The 21,825-nt window shown below is 38.9% G+C and overlaps 3 protein-coding genes across 4 annotated transcripts in view; 2 read left to right on the top strand and 1 right to left on the bottom strand.

Moving 5' to 3' along the window:
* Positions 1-402: 402 nt before the first annotated feature.
* LOC129111649 (uncharacterized) lies at positions 403-10,240 on the bottom strand. Of its 2 annotated transcripts, none has more exons than XM_054623684.1 (9): positions 9,938-10,240; positions 4,718-4,909; positions 4,481-4,603; positions 2,149-2,381; positions 1,943-2,080; positions 1,680-1,867; positions 1,186-1,265; positions 784-867; positions 403-710 (listed from the first exon to the last, which is right to left on the bottom strand). In XM_054623684.1, the coding sequence occupies exons 1-9, from the start codon at positions 9,942-9,944 to the stop codon at positions 625-627; spliced, it is 1,131 nt and encodes a 376-aa protein (XP_054479659.1). In that variant the 5' UTR covers positions 9,945-10,240; the 3' UTR covers positions 403-624. The 2 variants fall into 2 exon arrangements, with proteins under 2 accessions (XP_054479659.1, XP_054479660.1); XM_054623685.1 differs by lacking the exon at positions 9,938-10,240 and adding an exon at positions 9,308-9,323.
* Positions 10,241-10,381: 141 nt separating this feature from the next.
* On the top strand, positions 10,382-19,008 carry setdb2 (SET domain bifurcated histone lysine methyltransferase 2). The gene is given in 13 exon segments (XM_054623706.1): positions 10,382-10,596; positions 12,152-12,265; positions 13,109-13,201; positions 13,377-13,555; positions 15,228-15,407; positions 15,409-15,513; positions 15,636-15,964; positions 16,035-16,204; positions 16,275-16,310; positions 16,313-16,521; positions 17,072-17,281; positions 17,685-17,773; positions 18,570-19,008. Coding segments are annotated over 13 exon segments (1,932 nt in total). The 5' UTR covers positions 10,382-10,544; the 3' UTR covers positions 18,736-19,008.
* A 2,120-nt stretch (positions 19,009-21,128) lies between these two features.
* The window catches only part of LOC129111658 (protein CREG1-like), a 5,839-nt gene continuing 5,142 nt past the window's right edge, over positions 21,129-21,825 (top strand). Inside the window, exon 1 of the mRNA XM_054623695.1 lies at positions 21,129-21,543. Coding sequence (XP_054479670.1) covers positions 21,169-21,543 — 375 coding nt within the window. The 5' untranslated portion in view covers positions 21,129-21,168. The remainder of the gene's footprint in view (positions 21,544-21,825) is intronic.

Here is a 21,825-nt window from a genome sequence, read left to right as displayed (position 1 = left end):
TTCTGGTTCTTTCTCGTGTTTTTGTGTTTTTGTTCAGTTTAAGAGGACAGACCTCCTGAAGACGAGCTGGAACGCCTCTGATGTCCAACTCTTTACTTCATGTAACAGACCGGTACAAGTTTTACTGTCAGAAACCTTCAGTACAACGTCTGAAAATACCTCAGGTCCCTTTATTTAACACAACAGTACAAGTAGTATCAGCTAAATGTACTTCCCGTATCTAAAGTCAAAGTACTCGTGATACAGAACGTCTCCATTATAGAAAATTAAGTTTCAGAGTATTTTAATGCGGAGACAACCTTACATACTACTGTGGAGACTAGTATTTAATGTTCTTTCATTAAAGACTTAAAGGTTTCATGATTCAGACAATAAAATAAAGTTTGAAACATTATTCAGATTATTCACATTTTATTTGTTGTTAAAAATAAGAAAACAGGAAAAGTATAAATAGATTTCTTAGTTCTCAGTTTTTAAATAATTATTTTTTTATTCCATACAAACACAAACTAAATTAAGGGGGAAAAAATGATTTTCAAAATAAACAGGAAGACAGGCTTTTATTTTGGTAGTGTCGTCACTGCATGTCCTTCAGGATGTCGGGGATGAACTCCTGGGCGTCTCTCATCTCGTCCCTCCAGTCCTGGGGAACCCCGCCCCCCCGGCCCCCAGCAGGGCCCCCAGCGCCGCCCCGCGGTTACAGTTCTCACCTGGAACAGGAAGTTAAAACGTTTCAGACCCGGTTCATCAGACAGAACCTGGACTCACAGACTCAGTACGGACCTCCACAGTTGGTGTTGGCCATGATTCCTCCGCCGACGTCGTCATGGAACTGGTGGGCCAGATAGAACAGGCTGGACAGAGCTCCTGGTGGACCACAACAAACAGTCAGAACCTCGTCAGGGGTCACATGACCCTCTGAACTCTGAACTCATCACGTGACCCTCTGAACTCATCACATGACCCTCTGAACTCTGAACTCATCACGTGACCCTCTGAACTCATCACATGACCCTCTGAACTCATCACATGACCCTCTGAACTCATCACATGACCCTCTGAACTCTGAACTCATCACGTGACCCTCTGAACTCATCACATGACCCTCTGAACTCATCACATGACCCTCTGAACTCATCACATGACCCTCTGAACTCTGAACTCATCACATGACGCCGTGTGGACCTTTAGTGTAGCAGGCCAGGCCCAGGTAGCTCACGGCGCTCTGATGGACCTTCAGCTGCTCGTCAGAACCCCGAGGAAACCTGAAGCACAAACACAGGAAGTTCTTCACTGAGGGGACTTCAGCTTTTATTGTGAAAGGTCAGCAAGAAGTGGTGACTTTGAATTCATAGGTGGCTTCAGAATGACTGTAAAAAGTAGAATTCAGATGTTTTCTAATTTTACTTTCCTCAAAGTGAAGCTCTTATCAGTTTTGGACTAATCTCCCGATCAGTTAATCAATTAATCGATAATCGTTTGAAATATCAAAAATGTTTTTCTTTGTCCGACAACAAGGGTAAAATGTTTAGTTAACATTGGAGACGTGTCTCTCTTAAAGAGGACATGGATCACTGAAGAGCAGAAAGTTAAACTTGTGTCACATATCTTTCAGATTAATTGATTATCTATTTATTTTTGATGAGTCATCTAATTGATTCGTCGTCGTTGGTTCCGACCTGGCCGCCTGGCGTCCGTAGCGCTGACACTCCTCCCAGGCGTCCAGTCTCCTCAGAGCGTTCTCCGCCTGCTGCTGGACGCTGGCTCCGCCCAGAACGGCGTGCAGCGCCCGGCTGTACATGGACACGTACTCGGGCACCTTCGGGTGGGGGTGGGTGAGCTTCACGAACTCTACAGCTGCTGAGACCTGGAGACGGACGAGGTCAAAGGTCAGACAGAGAACGACCTCTTTGACGTGCGTTGATCAGCGCTTGAAACCCACCGCTCGCTCCTCATTGGCCGAGGCGGACAGCAGGACGAAGGGGAGGATCATGGGAAGGCAGCCGATGGCGTCCAGCTGGCTGTCGGCGAGCGACGAGCTCAGCATCTGTCTGCTGCGTTTCTCTGCAAACGCCAGAACCTGAAAACCAAAAGAGTCCAGTTAGACCCAGAGACCCAGCGGACGAGGTGAGGGTGCGTTTGTTTTACCTGACTGGGTGAGGTCGGCCTGCTGTCCTGCCAGCTGGAGAAGAAGGAGCGGTGGAAGGACTCGGCGTAGGTGTCGCGGTGCGTGCCGGGCGTCGTCAGGAACTGGACGTAGTCCGCCAGGACGGCGGCTCGGGCCTCCGGCTGAGAGACGTCACTGAAACGCCCGGCGACGAGAGAGCGGGCGACTCGGAGGGAACAGAGGACGTTCAGGGTGTTGTCTCCGGACTGAAGACCTGAAGACCAGGAACACGGATCACTAAAGACCACGAACACGGATCACTAAAGACCACGAACACGGACCACTAAAGACCACGAACAGGAACCACTAAAGACCACGAACACGGACCACTAAAGACCACGAACAGGGACCACTAAAGACCACGAACAGGGACCACTAAAGACCACGAACACGGACCACTAAAGACCAGGAACACGGATCACTAAAGACCAGGAACACGGATCACTAAAGACCACGAACACGGACCACTAAAGACCACGAACACGGATCACTAAAGACCACGAACACGGACCACTAAAGACCACGAACAGGGACCACTAAAGACCACTAAAGAACAACACGGACCACTAAAGACCAGGAACACGGATCACTAAAGAACCACGAACACGGATCACTAAAGAACACGAACACGGATCACTAAAGACCACGAACAGGGACCACTAAAGACCACGAACACGGACCACTAAAGACCACGAACACGGATCACTAAAGACCACGAACAGGATCCACTAAAGACCACGAACACGGACCACTAAAGACCAACACGGACCACTAAAGACCAACACGGACCACTAAAGACCACGAACACGGATCACTAAAGACCACGAACACGGACCACTAAAGACCACGAACAGGGACCACTAAAGACCACGAACACGGATCACTAAAGACCACGAACACGGACCACTAAAGAACAGGGACCACTAAAGACCACGAACACGGACCACTAAAGACCACGAACAGGGACCACTAAAGACCACGAACAGGGACCACTAAAGACCACGAACACGGACCACTAAAGACCACGAACAGGGACCACTAAAGACCACGAACACGGATCACTAAAGACCACGAACACGGATCACTAAAGACCACGAACACGGACCACTAAAGACCACGAACACGGACCCACTAAAGACCACTAAAGACCACGAACACGGACCACTAAAGACCACGAACACGGATCACTAAAGACCACGAACACGGACCACTAAAGACCACGAACAGGGACCACTAAAGACCACGAACAGGGACCACTAAAGACCACGAACACGGACCACTAAAGACCACGAACACGGACCACTAAAGACCACGAACACGGATCACTAAAGACCACGAACACGGACCACTAAAGACCACGAACAGGGACCACTAAAGACCACGAACACGGACCACTAAAGACCACGAACAGGGACCACTAAAGACCACGAACACGGACCACTAAAGACCACGAACACGGACCACTAAAGACCACGAACACGGACCACTAAAGACCACGAACAGGGACCACTAAAGACCACGAACAGGGACCACTAAAGACCACGAACACGGATCACTAAAGACCACGAACCCGGACCACTAAAGACCACGAACACGGACCACTAAAGACCACGAACAGGGACCACTAAAGACCACGAACACGGACCACGAACAGGGACCACTAAAGACCACGAACATGGATCACTAAAGACCACGAACAGGGACCACTAAAGACCACGAACACGGATCACTAAAGACCACGAACAGGGACCACTAAAGACCACGAACAGGGACCACTAAAGACCACGAACAGGGATCACTAAAGACCACGAACACGGATCACTAAAGACCACGAACAGGGACCACTAAAGACCACGAACAGGGACCACTAAAGACCACGAACAGGGACCACTAAAGACCACGAACAGGGACCACTAAAGACCACGAACATGGATCACTGAAAACCACGAACAGGGACCACGAACAGGGACCACTACAGAGCAGGAACTTTCCAGATCCATGTTCGTGGACTTCTCAGTATAAGTACACAGTATCATTACTCAGTATCAGTATAAGTACTCAGTAGTAGTATTAGTACTCAGTATCAGTATAAGTACACAGTATCATTACTCAGTATCAGTATAAGTACTCAGTAGTAGTATTAGTACTCAGTATCAGTATAAGTACACAGTATCATTACTCAGTATCAGTATAAGTACTCAGTAGTAGTATTAGTACTCAGTATCAGTATAAGTACACAGTATCATTACTCAGTATCAGTATAAGTACTCAGTAGTAGTATTAGTACTCAGTATCAGTACTAGCACTCGGTACCTTGATGGTAGTGGACGGATCCTTTGGAGGCCTTCCACAGGTTCAGTTTGTCGTGGAGGATCACATTACCGACCACGTCAGGTCGTTTGGCGCCGGAGGACCAGGCGCTCCGACCGCTGCCGGCTGAAACACCAGAACAAACATGGAAGCTTCCTGTTAACCACCAGAACATAAACCAGGTCTCCAGGACTCCATGAAGAGGTCCAGGACTCCATGAAGAGGTCCAGGTCTCCGTACCGGTGTTGGAGAGGCTCAGGATGCTGGACGGGTGTCGGTCTCTGGGGGACCTGAAGCCGGACATCCAGCCGCCGAAGTCCCTCCTGATGTCGTCAACGTCGTAGAACCAGTGGACCGGCATGGACATGGAGTCCGCTGCACACATGGCCCACAATGCATTGCTCACCGAACGCCGCACCTGAGGCATGTCAGCTGAAGAGGACGGAGAATGATGAGTGATAATTAATGTTTATTTATAATATAATATGATAATATAATATATAACATATATATATATATATAATATAATAATTATATTAAATAATATAATAATTATATAATATAATAATTATATAATATAATATAAAGTAATAATATAATAATTATATAATATAATAATTATATAATATAAAATATATAATATAAAATAATATGATATTATAATATAATATATAATATAATCTCTATAGTAACATGTTTGTTCTGTCATTATAAACATAACTTCATATAATATATAATGTATAATATAATCTATATAGTAACATGTTTGTTCTGTCATTATAAACATAACTTCATATAATATAATATATAATGTATAATATAATCTATATAGTAACATGTTTGTTCTCTCATTATAAACAACTTCATATAATAATATATAATATAATCTATATAGTAACATGTTTGTAATAATATCATAGATATATATTATTAATATATATATACATATATATATAGTTGTCCTTCATGTCTCTCGTCCTGTCTTTCTTTTATTATAAACATAACTTCATATAATAATAATAATGTAATATAATCTATATAGTAACATGTTTGTAATTATAATATAATAATATAATCTATATAGTAACATGTTTGTAATTATAATATAATCTATACAGTAACATGTTTGTTCTCTTATTATAAACATACCTTCATATAATATAATATATATAGTAACATGTTTGTAATAATAATATAATAATATAATATATATAGTAACATGTTTGTAATAATAATATAATAGATATATATTATTAATATATATAGTTGTCCTCACCCTTCATGTCTCTCGTCTTCTTCTCTTATTATAAACATAACTTAATATAATATATAATAGATATTATTAATGATATATATATAATAATCTATATATATATATTTTTTAATGTATATATATAATAATCTATATATATTATTAATAATATATATATATATATTGATATATATTGTTGTCCTCACCCTTCATGTCTCTCGTCTTCTTCTCTTATTATAAACATAACTTAATATAATATATAATAATAGATATTAATGATATATATATATAATAATCTATATATATATAATATATATATATTGATATATATTGTTGTCCTCACCCTTCATGTCTCTCGTCTTCTTCTCTTATTATAAACATAATATAATATATAATAATAGATATTATTAATGATATATATATATAATAATCTCTGTATATATATATATAATATATATTGTTGTCCTCACCCTTCATGTCTCTCGTCTTCTTCTCTTATTATAAACATAACTATATAATATATAAATATATATATTAATTATATATATATAATAATCTATGTTATATATATAATAATATATATATTAATATATATAGCTGTCCTCACCCTTCATGTCTCTCGTCTTCTTCTCTTATTATAAACATAACTTAATATAATATATAAATATATATATTATTAATGATATATATAATAATCTATGTATATATATATAATAATATATATATTAATATATATAGTTGTCCTCACCCTTCATGTCTCTCGTCTTCTTCTCTTATTATAAACATAACTTAATATAATATATAAATATATACATTATTAATATATATAATAATCTATGTATATATATATAATAATATATATATTATTAATATATATAGTTGTCCTCACCCTTCATACCTCTCGTCTTCTTCTCTTATTATAAACATAATATATAATAATAGATATTATTAATGATATATATATATAATAATATATATATATATATTATTAATATATATAGTTGTCCTCACCCTTCATGTCTCTCGTCTTCTCTTATTATAAACATAACTTAATATAATATAATATATAATAATAGATATTATTAATATATATACATATAATAATCTATATATATATTATTATATATATAATTAATATATATAGTTGTCCTCACCCTTCATGCCTCTCGTCTTCTTCTCTTATTATAAACATATATAAACATAACTTAATATAATATATATAAATATATTATTAATGATATATATAATAATCTATGTATATATATATAATAATATATATATATATTAATATATATAGTTGTCCTCACCCTTCATGTCTCTCGTCTTCTTCTCTTATTATAAACATAACTTAATATAATATATAAATATATATATATTAATGATATATATATATTATAATAACTTATGTATATATATATATATATATAATAATCTATATATATATTATTAATATATATAGTTGTCCTCACCCTTCATGCCTCTCGTCTTCTTCTCTTATTATAAACATAACTTAATATAATATATAATAATAGATATTATTAATGATATATATATATATATAATAATCTATGTATATATATATATATTATTAATATATATAGTTGTCCTCACTCTTCATGTCTCTCGTCTTCTCTTATAATAAACATAACTTAATATGATATGTAATAATAGATATTAATATATATATATAATAATCTATATATATATATAATAATATGTATTATTAATATATATAGTTGTCCTCACCCTTCTGTCTCTGGTCTTCTTCTCTTATTATAAACATAATATAATATATAATAATAGATATTATTAATGATATACATATAATAATCTATGTATATATTATTATTATTAATATATATAGTTGTCCTCACCCTTCATGCCTCTTTCATGTCTTCTCTTATTATAAACATAATATAATATATAAATATAGATATTATTAATGATATATATATAATAATCTATGTGTATATATATATAATATTAATATATATATATATAGTTGTCCTCACCCTTCATGCCTCTCGTCTTCTTCTCTTATTATAAACATAACTTAACATAATATAATATATAATAATAGATATTATTAATGATATATATATATATATATAATAATCTATATATATATATATATAATAATATATATAGTGTTCCTCACCCTTCATGCCTCTCGTCTTCTCTTATTATAAACATAATATAATATATAATAATATATATATATTATTATATATATATTAAATATAATAATATATAATATATATATATATATTATGATATATATATATATATATATATATATATATATATATATATTAATATATATAGTTGTCCTCACCCTTCATGCCTCTCGTCTTCTTCTCTTATTATAAACATAATATAATATATAATAATATATAGATATTATATATATATATATATATATAATATATATATATATATATATATATAATATATATAGTTGTCCTCACTCTTCATGCCTCTCGTCTTCTCTTATTATAAACATAATATAATATATAATAATATATATATATATATTATATATATATATAATATATATATATATATATATTATTATATATATTATATATATATAATATATATAGTTGTGCTCACCCTTCATATTATCAACATAATATATATATAATAATATATATATATATGAAATATAATATATAATATATATAGTTGTCTCACCCTTCATGCCTCTCGTTGTGCTTCTCTTATTATCAACATAATATAATATATAATAATATATAATATATATTATTATATATATGAAATATAATATAATATATATATAGTTGTCTCACCCTTCATGCCTCTCTCGTCTTCTTCTCTTATAAACATAATATAATATATAATAATAATATATATATATATTATATATATTATAATATAATATAATATATATAGTTGTGCTCACCCTTCATGCCTCTTCTCTTCTTCTCTTATTATCAACATAATATAATATATAATAATATATATATATATATATATATATTATATATATATTAAATATAATATATATATATATATAGTTGTGCTCACCCTTCATGCCTCTCGTCTTCTCTTATAAACATAATATAATATATAATAATATATATAATATATATAATATATTATATATTATTATATATAATATAATATATAATATATATAGTTGTCTCACCCTTCATGCCTCTCGTCTTCTCTCTATTATAAACATAATATAATATATAATAATATATAATATATATAATATATATAATATATATATATATTAAATATAACATAATATATATATATAATATATATAGTTTCTCACCCTTCATGCCTCTCGTCTCTCTTATTATAAACATAATATAATATATAATAATATATAATAATATACATATATATAATATATATATATTATTATATATATTAAATATAATATAATATATAATATATATAGTTGTTCTCACCCTTCATGCCTCTCGTTCTTCTCTTATTATAAACATAATATAATATATAATATATAATATATATATATATATATATTATTATATATATTAAATATAACATAATATATAATATATAATATATATAGTGTTCCTCACCCTTCATGCCTCGTCTTCTTCTTTATTATAAACATAATATAATATATAATAATATATAATAATATACATATATATAATATATATATATTATTATATATATTAAATATAATATAATATATAATATATATAGTTCCTCACCCTTCATGCCTCTCGTCTTCTCTTATTATAAACATAATATAATATAATATATATAATAATATTATTATATATATAAATATAATATAATATATAATATATATAGTGTTCCTCATTCATATTATAAACATAATATAATATATAATATATGATAATATATATATATATATATATATATATATATAATATATATAATATATATAGTTGTGCCTCACCCTTCATGCCTCGTCTTCTTCTTTATTATAAACATAATATAATATATAATAATATATAATAATATACATATATATAATATATATATATTATTATATATATTAAATATAATATAATATATAATATATATAGTTGTGCTCACCCTTCATGCCTCGTCTTCTCTTATTATAAACATAATATAATATATAATAATATATATATATAATATATATATATTATTATATATATATTATTATATATATTAAATATAATATAATATATAATATATATAGTGTTCCTCACCCTTCATGCCTCGTCTTCTTCTCTTCTTTTAATGATCACTCTCTCTTGAATTGCATAACTTTATCAGTCTTGTTATAAAACCACACCGGAAGTGGCTAGCGTTAGCACCTGATGCTAACAGGAAGACGCGTCTGCTGGCGTGGCTGCGCTGTCGTCATCACCGACACAGTGTCCACGTCATGACGTGTATCCGGAGAGGCCCACGTCCGTGACGACGTAAGGAGCACGTCAGAACGCTGGAGCTCTGTTCCCGTCGGAGCCGCTGCTACGGTGCTCCGCTAGGCTCAGAGCAGAAAGCGAAGCGCTGCTACGGTGCTCCGCTAGGCTCAGAGCAGAAAGCGAAGCGCTGCTACGGTGCTCCTGCCGCCCCGGGTGCAGGCTCCCAGGCTGAGGCACTCACATGCTGTTGAAGCCTCGCTACAAAGGACGACGTGTTGAATCAATGAGGAGCACATGTGTCATCACATAGCACATGTTACTGTCATATAGTGATCATACAGAAAGGTTAAAGACGAAAAGCTGCCTGAGGAACCAGCGCAGGGCACAATGCCCCACACGTCTACGGCGGCCGCTGAGGATCAGTATGAACGGACGATGGACTACGCGAATGAGGAAAACATACGCTAGCATCAAGCTAACGTTGCTACATAGAGTTTACGGTTGTTAGCATTAATGGAAGCTAACAGCTAACTCACTAAGCTAACAGCTAACTCACTAAGCTAACAGCTAACTCACTAAGCTAACAGCTAAGCTAACACATCAGATTGTTTTAGCTGATGCTAGCAGGCTAACGTCTGTGATGGAGGAGGGTCCACAGGAGGGTCCACAGGATCCCCATGACGTGGGTAAGGTCTGCTGCTGCTGGAGACCAGGTCTGCTGATGATGTAGACCAGGTCTGCTGCTGATGATGTAGACCAGGTCTGCTGCTGATGATGTAGACCAGGTCTGCTGCTGATGATGATGTAGACCAGGTCTGATGATGATGATGTAGACCAGGTCTGATGATGATGTAGACCAGGTCTACTGATGATGATGTAGACCAGGTCTGCTGATGATGATGTAGACCAGGTCTGCTGATGATGTAGACCAGGTCTGATGATGATGACCAGGTCTGATGATGATGTAGACCAGGTCTGATGATGATGTAGACCAGGTCTGCTGATGATGATGATGTAGACCAGGTCTGATGATGACCAGGTCTGCTGATGATGATGTAGACCAGGTCTGATGATGATGTAGACCAGGTCTGATGATGTAGACCAGGTCTACTGATGATGATGTAGACCAGGTCTGCTGATGATGACCAGGACCAGGTCTGCTGATGATGTAGACCAGGTCTGCTGATGATGATGATGATGATGATGTAGACCAGGTCTGCTGCTGATGATGTAGACCAGGTCTGCTGATGATGATGTAGACCAGGTCTGATGATGATGTAGACCAGGTCTGATGATGTAGACCAGGTCTGCTGATGATGATGTAGACCAGGTCTGCTGCTGATGATGTAGACCAGGTCTGCTGATGATGATGTAGACCAGGTCTGCTGCTGATGATGTAGACCAGGTCTGCTGCTGATGGTCTGATGATGATCTGATGATGATGTAGACCAGGTCTGCTGCTGATGATGTAGACCAGGTCTGCTGATGATCTGATGATGTAGACCAGGTGTGACCAGGTCTGCTGCTGATGATGTAGACCAGGTCTGCTGCTGATGATGTAGACCAGGTCTGCTGCTGATGATGTAGACCAGGTCTCTGCTGCTGATGATGTAGACCAGGTCTGCTGATGTAGACCAGGTCTGATGATGATGTAGACCAGGTCTGCTGATGATGATGTAGACCAGGTCTGCTGCTGATGTAGACCAGGTCTGCTGATGATGATGTAGACCAGGTCTGCTGCTGATGATGTAGACCAGGTCTACTGATGATGATGTAGACCAGGTCTACTGATGATGATGTAGACCAGGTCTGCTGCTACTGTAGACCAGGTCTGCTGATGATGTAGACCAGGTCTGCTGATGATGTAGACCAGGTCTGCTGATGATGTAGACCAGGTCTGCTGATGATGTAGACCAGGTCTACAGCTGTAGACCAGGTCCAGTGTGTTTGATGTAGACCAGGTCTGACGTGGTCTACATCATGACATAATAAAGGTTTCATGAATCTGTGATGTCACAATAACGAGGATTCATTTAATTGTATTTCACTTTGCAGAGCGAGCCAAAGCGTTCTGGGCCGAGGAGGACGTGGATCAGGTTTTCAGTGGAGCGTTTGAGTACCTGGATCACCTGAAGAGGGTCCTGAAGAAGAACACGGCCACAGATAAAGGTTCGACTGGATTCTTCTTCTGTGGCAGAGAAACTGGACTTTCTGTTGTCCTGACAGTGACTTCCCGTTGTCCTGACGCTGACTTCCTGTTGTCCTGACGCTGACTTCCTGTTGTCCTGACGCTGACTTCCTGTTGTCCTGACACTGACTTCCCGTTTTCCTGATGCTGACTTCCCGTTGTCCTGACGCTGACTTCCTGACGGTACTTCCCGTTGTCCTGACGCTGACTTCCCGTTGTCCTGACGGTGACTTCCTGTTGTCCTGACGCTGACTTCCTGTTGTCCTGACGGTGACTTCCCGTTGTCCTAGCGGTGACTTCCCGTTGTCCTGACGGTGACTTCCCGTTGTCCTGACGGTACTTCCCGTTTTCCTGATGCTGACTTCCCGTTGTCCTGACGGTGACTTCCTGTTGTCCTGACGCTGACTTCCTGACGGTGACTTCCCGTTGTCCTGACAGTGACTTCCTGTTGTCCTGACGGTGACTTCCTGTTGTCCTGACGGTGATTTCCCGTTGTCCTGACGCTGACTTCCCGTTGTCCTGACGGTACTTCCTGCCTGACGGTTTCCCGTTGTCCTGACGGTACTTCCTGTTGTCCTGACGGTACTTCCCGTTGTCCTGACGGTACTTCCTGTTGTCCTGACGGTACTTCCTGTTGTCCTGATTCCTGTTGTCCTGACGGTACTTCCCGTTGTCCTGACGGTACTTCCTGTTGTCCTGATTCCTGTTGTCCTGACGGTACTTCCCGTTGTCCTGACGGTACTTCCTGTTGTCCTGGGTACTTCCTGTTGTCCTGACGGTACTTCCTGTTGTCCTGACGGTACTTCCTGTTGTGTGTCCATCAGAGTACGTTCAGGGCCTGAAGCTGCTGGAGTGTCTCAACGGTCCTCCGGTTTCCCCTCAGGACTCCTCGGTGGTCCAGGTGGTCATCGGTTCAGGTAAACACAGGCTTTTATTTTGAAACTGTACTGTTGTCATGACAACCACACCAGTAAAAACTAGCACTCTATTTTTGTTATTTGTTATTAATTGTTTGAATTAAAATTAATGAATATTTCTGTGTAAATAAAGAGCCTGTTTGAAGCTTTATTTTGGCGGTGTGTTCCTGTCCAGATGAGCTGCTACCTGAGTCCCCCCCCTCCCCCTCCCCCTCCTCCCCCTCCCCCTCCTACTCCCCCGTCTCTCCTGCCACCGGGACGTCCAGCTCACCAGCTCCCCCTTCAGGCCCAGACGAGCTGCTGCGTCCTCTGAGCCCAGACCAGCTGCAGGACCACAGACCCCCCTGCTGCAAGGTCCACATACACACAGAACAGTACTGCACACTGTACTACACACTGTGCTACACACTGTACTACACACTGTACTACACACTGAGTACTACACACTGTACTACACACTGTACTACACACTGTACTACACACTGAGTACTACACACTGAGTACTACACACTGTACTACACACTGTACTACACACTGTACTACACACTGAGTACTACACACTGTACTACACACTGTACTACACACTGAGTACTACACACTGTAATACTACACACTGTACTACACACTGAGTACTACACACTGTACTACACACTGTACTACACACTGAGTACTACACACTGTAATACTACACACTGTACTACACACTGTACTACACACTGTACTACACACTGTAGTACACACTGTACTACACACTGTGCTACACACTGTACTACACACTGTAGTACTACACACTGTACTACACACTGTAGTACTACACACTGTACTACACACTGTAGTACTACACACTGTACTACACACTGTAGTACTACACACTGTGCTACACACTGTACTACACACTGTACTACACACTGTACTACACACTGTACTACACACTGTAGTACTACACACTGTGCTACACACTGTGCTACACACTGTACTACACACTGTACTACACACTGTAGTACTACACACTGTACTACACACTGTAGTACTACACACTGTAATACACACTGTGCTACACACTGAGTACTACACACTGTGCTACACACTGTACTACACACTGTACTACACACTGAGTACTACACACTGTACTACACACTGTGCTACACACTGTACTACACACTGTGCTACACACTGTAATACTACACACTGAGTACTACACACTGAGTACTACACACTGTACTACACACTGAGTTTATATACACACTGTACTACACACTGAGTACTACACACTGTACTACACACTGTACTACACACTGTACTACACACTGTACTACACACTGAGTACTACACACTGTACTACACACTGTACTACACACTGTACTACACACTGTACTACACACTGTAGTACTACACACTGTACACACTGAGTACTACACACTGAGTACTACACACTGAGTACTACACACTGTACTACACACTGAGTACTACACACTGTACTACACACTGAGTACTACACACTGTACTACACACTGTACTACACACTGTACTACACACTGTACTACACACTGTACTACACACTGAGTACTACACACTGAGTACTACACACTGTACTACACACTGAGTACTACACACTGAGTACTACACACTGTACTACACACTGTACTACACACTGAGTACTACACACTGTACTACACACTGAGTACTACACACTGTACTACACACTGTACTACACACTGTACACACTGTACTACACACTGAGTACTACACACTGTACTACACACTGTACTACACACTGAGTACTACACACTGTAATACACACTGTACTACACACTGAGTACTACACACTGTACTACACACTGAGTACTACACACTGTACTACACACTGAGTACTACACACTGAGTACTACACACTGAGTACTACACACTGAGTACTACACACTGAGTACTACACACTGAGTACTACACACTGAGTACTACACACTGAGTACTACACACTGAGTACTACACACTGAGTACTACACACTGTACTGTTGTTCCCCTCCAGGCCTGCCTGCCCAGTTTACCCAGCATGCCTCAGTGCACCCCTGCGTTCTGGGGTCAGAACCCCCTGAAGGTTCCGCTGCTCTGCGGCTTTAAGAGGCTGAGCGCCCTGCCGCCGATGATGTCATTGAGAGGAGGCGGCGAGGGGGCGGAGCCAGCCGTCCCTGATGACGAGGACGTAGGAGGAGGACTGGGACGTCCTCTACAGAGCCCCGTGTGGACAGAGTCTCCGTAACCATGACGACGTGATGCGTTTCCTGTTGGCCACAGAGAGCTACGACGTCCTGCAGGTTTGTGACGATGTGTTCAGGTACCACTACGATAATCTGAAAAAGTACTGTGACTGATGAAGTATAAGTACTTATGGACAGTACTGCAGTAGATGGCGTCCTGACTTCAAACCTCTCTCCAGGTGGACTTCTTCACCTTTAACCCCTCGGTCCGGTTGGACCCGCCTCCTCCGGTGGGCCCCCGCTGTCCAGAGATGGACCTGAGCCGGGGGTTAGAGCCCACGCCGGTGCAGCTGTGCGTCGGGGACGGCGGCGCCAGACCCGCCGAGTTCCGCTACAGGAAGGACCGCTGGCCGCATGGCTGCTTCCTGACCCGCGGCCCGGCGCTGTTCCACGTCTGCTGCGACTGCACCGACGGCTGCAGCGACCCGCAGCGCTGCGCCTGCGCCGCCACGACCGGAGGGGGGCGGAGCTACAGCCACCACCGGCTGCCGGAGGCAGTCCCCTCAGGGTGAGACCCCGTTACCGCTGCTTTAAACAGGAAGTGACCTCGTGACCTCACGCTGTCCTGTTGTCCGCAGGGTGTTCGAGTGCGGTCCGTGGTGCGGCTGCGTCCGGGCCCGCTGTCAGAACCGGCTGGTCCAGAGGGGGATCCGAGTCCGCCTCCAGGTCTTCCAGACCGACGGCCGAGGCTGGGGCGTGCGTTGCCGTGACGACCTGGACCGCGGCACGTTCGTGTGCATCTACGCAGGTGAGCCGCGGCGCCGCTGATCCTCACGGATCGTTGTCGAACACCTGAAGTAACCTTGCGGTGTGTTCAGGTGTCACGCTGCAGAGGGGACAGAACCCCGCCGAGCCGACGCCCCGAAACTGATGATGAGGGCCGACCTCCCGTCGGACGACGAGGTGGAGGTGGTCACCGAGTGGCTGCCCCCGGTGCTGGAGGGGCGGAGCACCGTGCTGGAGCCCCCAGACCCACATCGCCCCCGACCCACATCGCCCCCCCTACACGTCCCCGTGATCCAGAGACCCGCCGACGCCAACGCCACGCCACCGGACCGAGACCAGGTCAGAGTCCGCCCCATGAGACCACTGAAGTACTTGTACTGTACTTGAACTGTACTTGTACTTGTTCTGTACTTGAACTGTACTTGTACTTTACTTGTACTTGAACTGTACTTGTACTTGAACTGTACTTGAACTGTACTTGTACTTTACTTGTACTTGAACTGTACTTGTACTTGAACTGTACTTGAACTGTACTTGTACTTTACTTGTTCTTGTACTTTACTTGTTCTTGAACTGTACTTGTACTTGAACTGTACTTGAACTGTACTTGTACTTGAACTGTACTTGTACTGTACTTGTACTTGAACTGTACTTGAACTGTACTTTACTTGTACTTGAACTGTACTTGAACTGTACTTGTACTTTACTTGTTCTTAAACTGTACTTGTACTTTACTTGAACTGTACTTGTACTGTACTTGGTACTCCTACTACTTCTCACAGGGATAGTAGTTTTAACTGTAACAGGTCTGCATTCAGTCAGTAGTACTTTAATGGAGTAAAAGTATTCTTCACTCCTGATCAATAATCAATAACTCTTCTCTCTGCAGACCGTGTTGGTCGGAGCTCCGTCTCCTCCGTCTCCTCCTCCAGGTGAGTCAGGTGACCCGTCCCCGCCTCCGGAGAAGATGGTTGCTGTGACGACGGTCCGCGGCGTGAACGGAACGGAGACGAGGACGAGTCTGAAGAGAGCAATGAAGGAGGAGGACGTCTACTTCATGGACGCCAGCAAAGAGGGAAACGTGAGCCGCTTCATCAACGTAAGACACCGAGCACCGTTCATGTGACTGTTATCAATAAAGTTATGAGGGTTTGAAGGACAGAGTAGTTATTACTGTTATCAATAAAGTTATGAAGGTTTGAAGGACAGAGTAGTTATTACTGTTATCAATAAAGTTATGAAGGTTTGAAGGACATTTTTCTTTTACAATTTTTATACTTACGGTAATACTTAAATATTGTAACATGATTGATTTATTTTTACTTTATTCGAAAGATTATTTATGTTTAAAATAAAAGATTTAAAAAATAAAGTTATGCTGAAATATAAACGGTTGTTTATGAAATCTTACATTTAATGTTTTGTTCTTTTATTTCACGTTTTTTAGCAAAGAACATAAAAAAAAGTTAAACTATTTGACCTTTGACCTCATCTCTCTACAGCACAGCTGTCAGCCAAACCTCTTCATCCAGAACGTCTTCACCGACTGTCACGACCCCGGGTTCCCCAACGTGGCCTTCTTCACCAGCAGGTGAGGAAGAGGAGAGGGTGATGATGGTGATGGTGATGAAGATGATGATGATGATGATGGTGATGAAGATGATGATGATGGTGGTGATGATGGTGATGATGATGGTGATGATGGTGGTGATGATGGTGATGATGATGATGATGATGATGGTGGTGATGATGATGATGATGATGATGATGATGATGATGGGGGTGGTGATGATGATGGTGATGGTGGTGATGATGATGAAGATGATGGTGGTGATGATGGTGATGGTGGTGATGATGGTGATGATGATGGTGGTGATGATGATGATGATGATGGTGGTGGTGGTGGTGATGATGATGAAGATGATGGTGATGAAGATGATGATGAAGATGATGGTGGTGATGATGATGATGAAGATGATGGTGATGATGGTGATGAAGATGATGGTGGTGGTGATGATGATGAAGATGATGGTGATGAAGATGGTGGTGATGATGATGATGGTGATGAAGATGATGGTGGTGGTGATGATGATGATGATGGTGATGATGGTGATGAAGATGATGGTGATGGTGATGAAGATGATGATGATGATGATGATGGTGATGATGATGGTGATGATGGTGGTGGTGATGATGATGAAGATGATGGTGATGATGATGATGATGATGATGATGGTGATGATGGTGATGAAGATGATGGTGATGAAGATGATGGTGGTGATGATGATGGTGATGATGATGATGATGATGATGATGATGATGATGAGGATGATGATGATGAAGATGATGGTGGTGATGATGAAGATATAAACGTCTCTCTCTCTCAGCGTTGTGAAGGCCGGCACTGAGCTCACCTGGAACTACTCCACCGACGCTCGGAGTAAACAGGAAGTGCTCTGTCTCTGCAGTAGCAACGGTTGCCGGGGAAACTTCACCATCGAGGAGAAGCTGTGTGACGTGTGCGAGGTCAAAGGTCAAGGTGAAACACAGTAGCGCCCCCACCACCAGTTCACACATTCCAACTGACTAAACAGGAAGAAGGTATTTTTCTACTGACGCTTTGAAAACTTCTGCTTTTTAAGTTTTTCTAAATAAATCTAAAAAATTTCAACCAAATGTTTAGGCTGTTTTATTTTGAAAGGCTATCAAACTGGTTTTATTTCAGAGTTCACATCTGTGTCCACTTTGGCATACATGAGGCTTTTATTTTGAAGACCTCAGTCCTCCAGTAACAATGTCTGCAAAAGGTTTTATTTTGAAACTCCATTGGGGGGAGTTTCTGTTTTAACTGCCACTAAATCTTTTATTTTGAAAGTCCTTTGTGGATGTTATGTGTGTAACCTGATGATGTTTATTATTGTTATAAAACTAACCATGAAATGTAGTTTAACAGAAACGTTTACTCAAAATAATTAAAACAGAATATAGGACAATAAAATATGTAAAACAATTTAAAAAGAAAGATCTAACGTGAAAATGAATTATATTAACTATATGTTCTGTACATTTGTGTCACATGACTTCAGCTCCACCATGTGACCCTAACCCTCAAACCGCTGAGTCACTGTGTGAAGAACTGCTGCGTCATGGTGGAGCTTCTGCTGTTACACAAACCAGCTGAACGTTTCATAACCTTCATTATGACACTTTGAAGTTAACGACTAACTCATTCTCTTTAATAATTAATCAAATATCAAATATCAACATATGACAGTAATATTTCAACACGACATCATCTCCAACATTATCTAAATATCATTACATGTCGGTTTATCAACTCTAAATAGTGTTTTAAACATAGTACTGAGTACTAGTATCACTAAATACTGTGTTTTAAACATAGTACTGAGTACTAGTATCACTAAATACTGTGTTTTAAACATAGTACTGAGTACTAGTATCACTAAATACTGTGTTTTAAACATAGTACTGAGTACTAGTATCACTAAATACTGTGTTTTAAACATAGTACTGAGTACTAGTATCACTAAATACTGTGTTTTAAACGTAGTACTGAATACTAGTATCACTAAATACTGTGTTTTAAACATAGTACTGAGTACTAGTATCACTAAATACTGTGTTTTAAACATAGTACTGAGTACTAGTATCACTAAATACTGTGTTTTAAACATAGTACTGAGTACTAGTATCACTAAATACTGTGTTTTAAACATAGTACTGAGTACTAGTATCACTAAATACTGTGTTTTAAACATAGTACTGAGTACTAGTATCATAAATACTGTGTTTTAAACATATATACTTATAAAATACTATATACTGTACTAGTATCACTAAATATATATGTACTATATCACTAAATACTGTGTTTTAAACATATACTAGTACTATATCACTAAATACTAAACATAGTACTGAGTACTAGTATCACTAAATACTGTGTTTTAAACATATATATACTAGTATCACTAAATACTGTGTTTTAAACATATACTGAATACTATATCATAAATAGGTCTGTGTTTTAAACATAGTATGAGTATAGTATATAAATACTGTAAACATATATATATATATCATAAATACAAACATATATGATACTAGTATATATAAACATAGTACTATATATATCATAAATACAAACACATGTATATATATATATATATTATAAATATATATGTATATATACACATATATGTATATATATATATGTGTATATATACATATATATATATATACACATATATATATATATATATATATATATACCGTCATCATACATACCATAATATATGTATATATATATATAATGTATATATATATATATATATATATATATATGTATATATATATATATGTATATATATATATATATATATATATATGTATGTATATATATACATCAATATATATACACTATAACTATATATATATACACGACATCATGTCCAATATTATATATATATATAAATATATATACACATATGTATATATATATATATACATATACATATGTATATATAAACATATATATATACATAGTATATATATATATATATATATACTATATTATGTTTATAACATATATATATATATATACATATATATATATATATATATGTGTATATATATATATATACATATGTATATATATATATACTCATATATGTTTAAAATATGTATATATATATATATATATATATATATATATATATATATATATATATATATATATATATATATATATATATATATATATATATATATATATATATATATATATGTATATATATGTATATATATATATATATATATATATATATATATATATATATATATATATGCTGCTCTTATTTTGAAATTCGGACGTTGCGTCAGAAGGACTTCCTGTCTCTCGTCGGCTCTTATTGTGAAACTCCTCCCGGCGCCGTGTTGTTGTCGTCTCTCCGGACTGAGAACAGCATGATGATGATGATGATGAGGTCTCCTGCTGCTCCCCGGGCTGCTGCTCCTCTGTCTCCTCTGTCTCCTCTGTCTCCTGCTCCTGCTGCTCCTGCTCTGCTCCCCTCCCCGTCCTCCTCCTCCTCCTCCTCCTCCTCCTCCCCGTCCTCCTCGCTCCGGGTCCGGATCCCTCCTCATGACCAGGTGTCCCGTGTGGCTCGCTTCGTGAGTCACCAGTGTGACTGGGCCTCCGTGGCCACCGTCTCCACGCACCAGCCCGTGGTGGGGAGGCCGTTCTCCAACACGCTGTCCGTCAGCGACGGACCCCAGGGGGCCGGGACCGGGACCCCCTACCTGTACCTGACCAGGAGAGACGTGTCTGTGCAGGACCTACAGGTACCAGTACACCCAGTACACTATACACCAGTACACCCAGTACACCCAGTACCTACCTGTACCTGACCAGGACACCCAGTACCTACCTGTACCTGACCAGTCGTGTGCAGGACCTACAGGTACCAGTACACTATACACCAGTACACCCAGTACACCCAGTACACTATACACCAGTACACCCAGTACACCCAGTACACTATACACCAGTACACCCAGTACCTACCTGTACCTGACCAGGAGAGACGTCTCTGTGCAGGACCTACAGGTACCAGTACACTATAC

The sequence above is a fragment of the Anoplopoma fimbria genome, chromosome 22, assembly GCF_027596085.1.
Source record: "Anoplopoma fimbria isolate UVic2021 breed Golden Eagle Sablefish chromosome 22, Afim_UVic_2022, whole genome shotgun sequence".
Lineage (NCBI taxonomy): Eukaryota > Metazoa > Chordata > Actinopteri > Perciformes > Anoplopomatidae > Anoplopoma > Anoplopoma fimbria.
The sequence above is the reverse complement of the archived record's forward strand: the minus strand, read 5'-3'. Positions and strand labels throughout refer to the sequence as shown.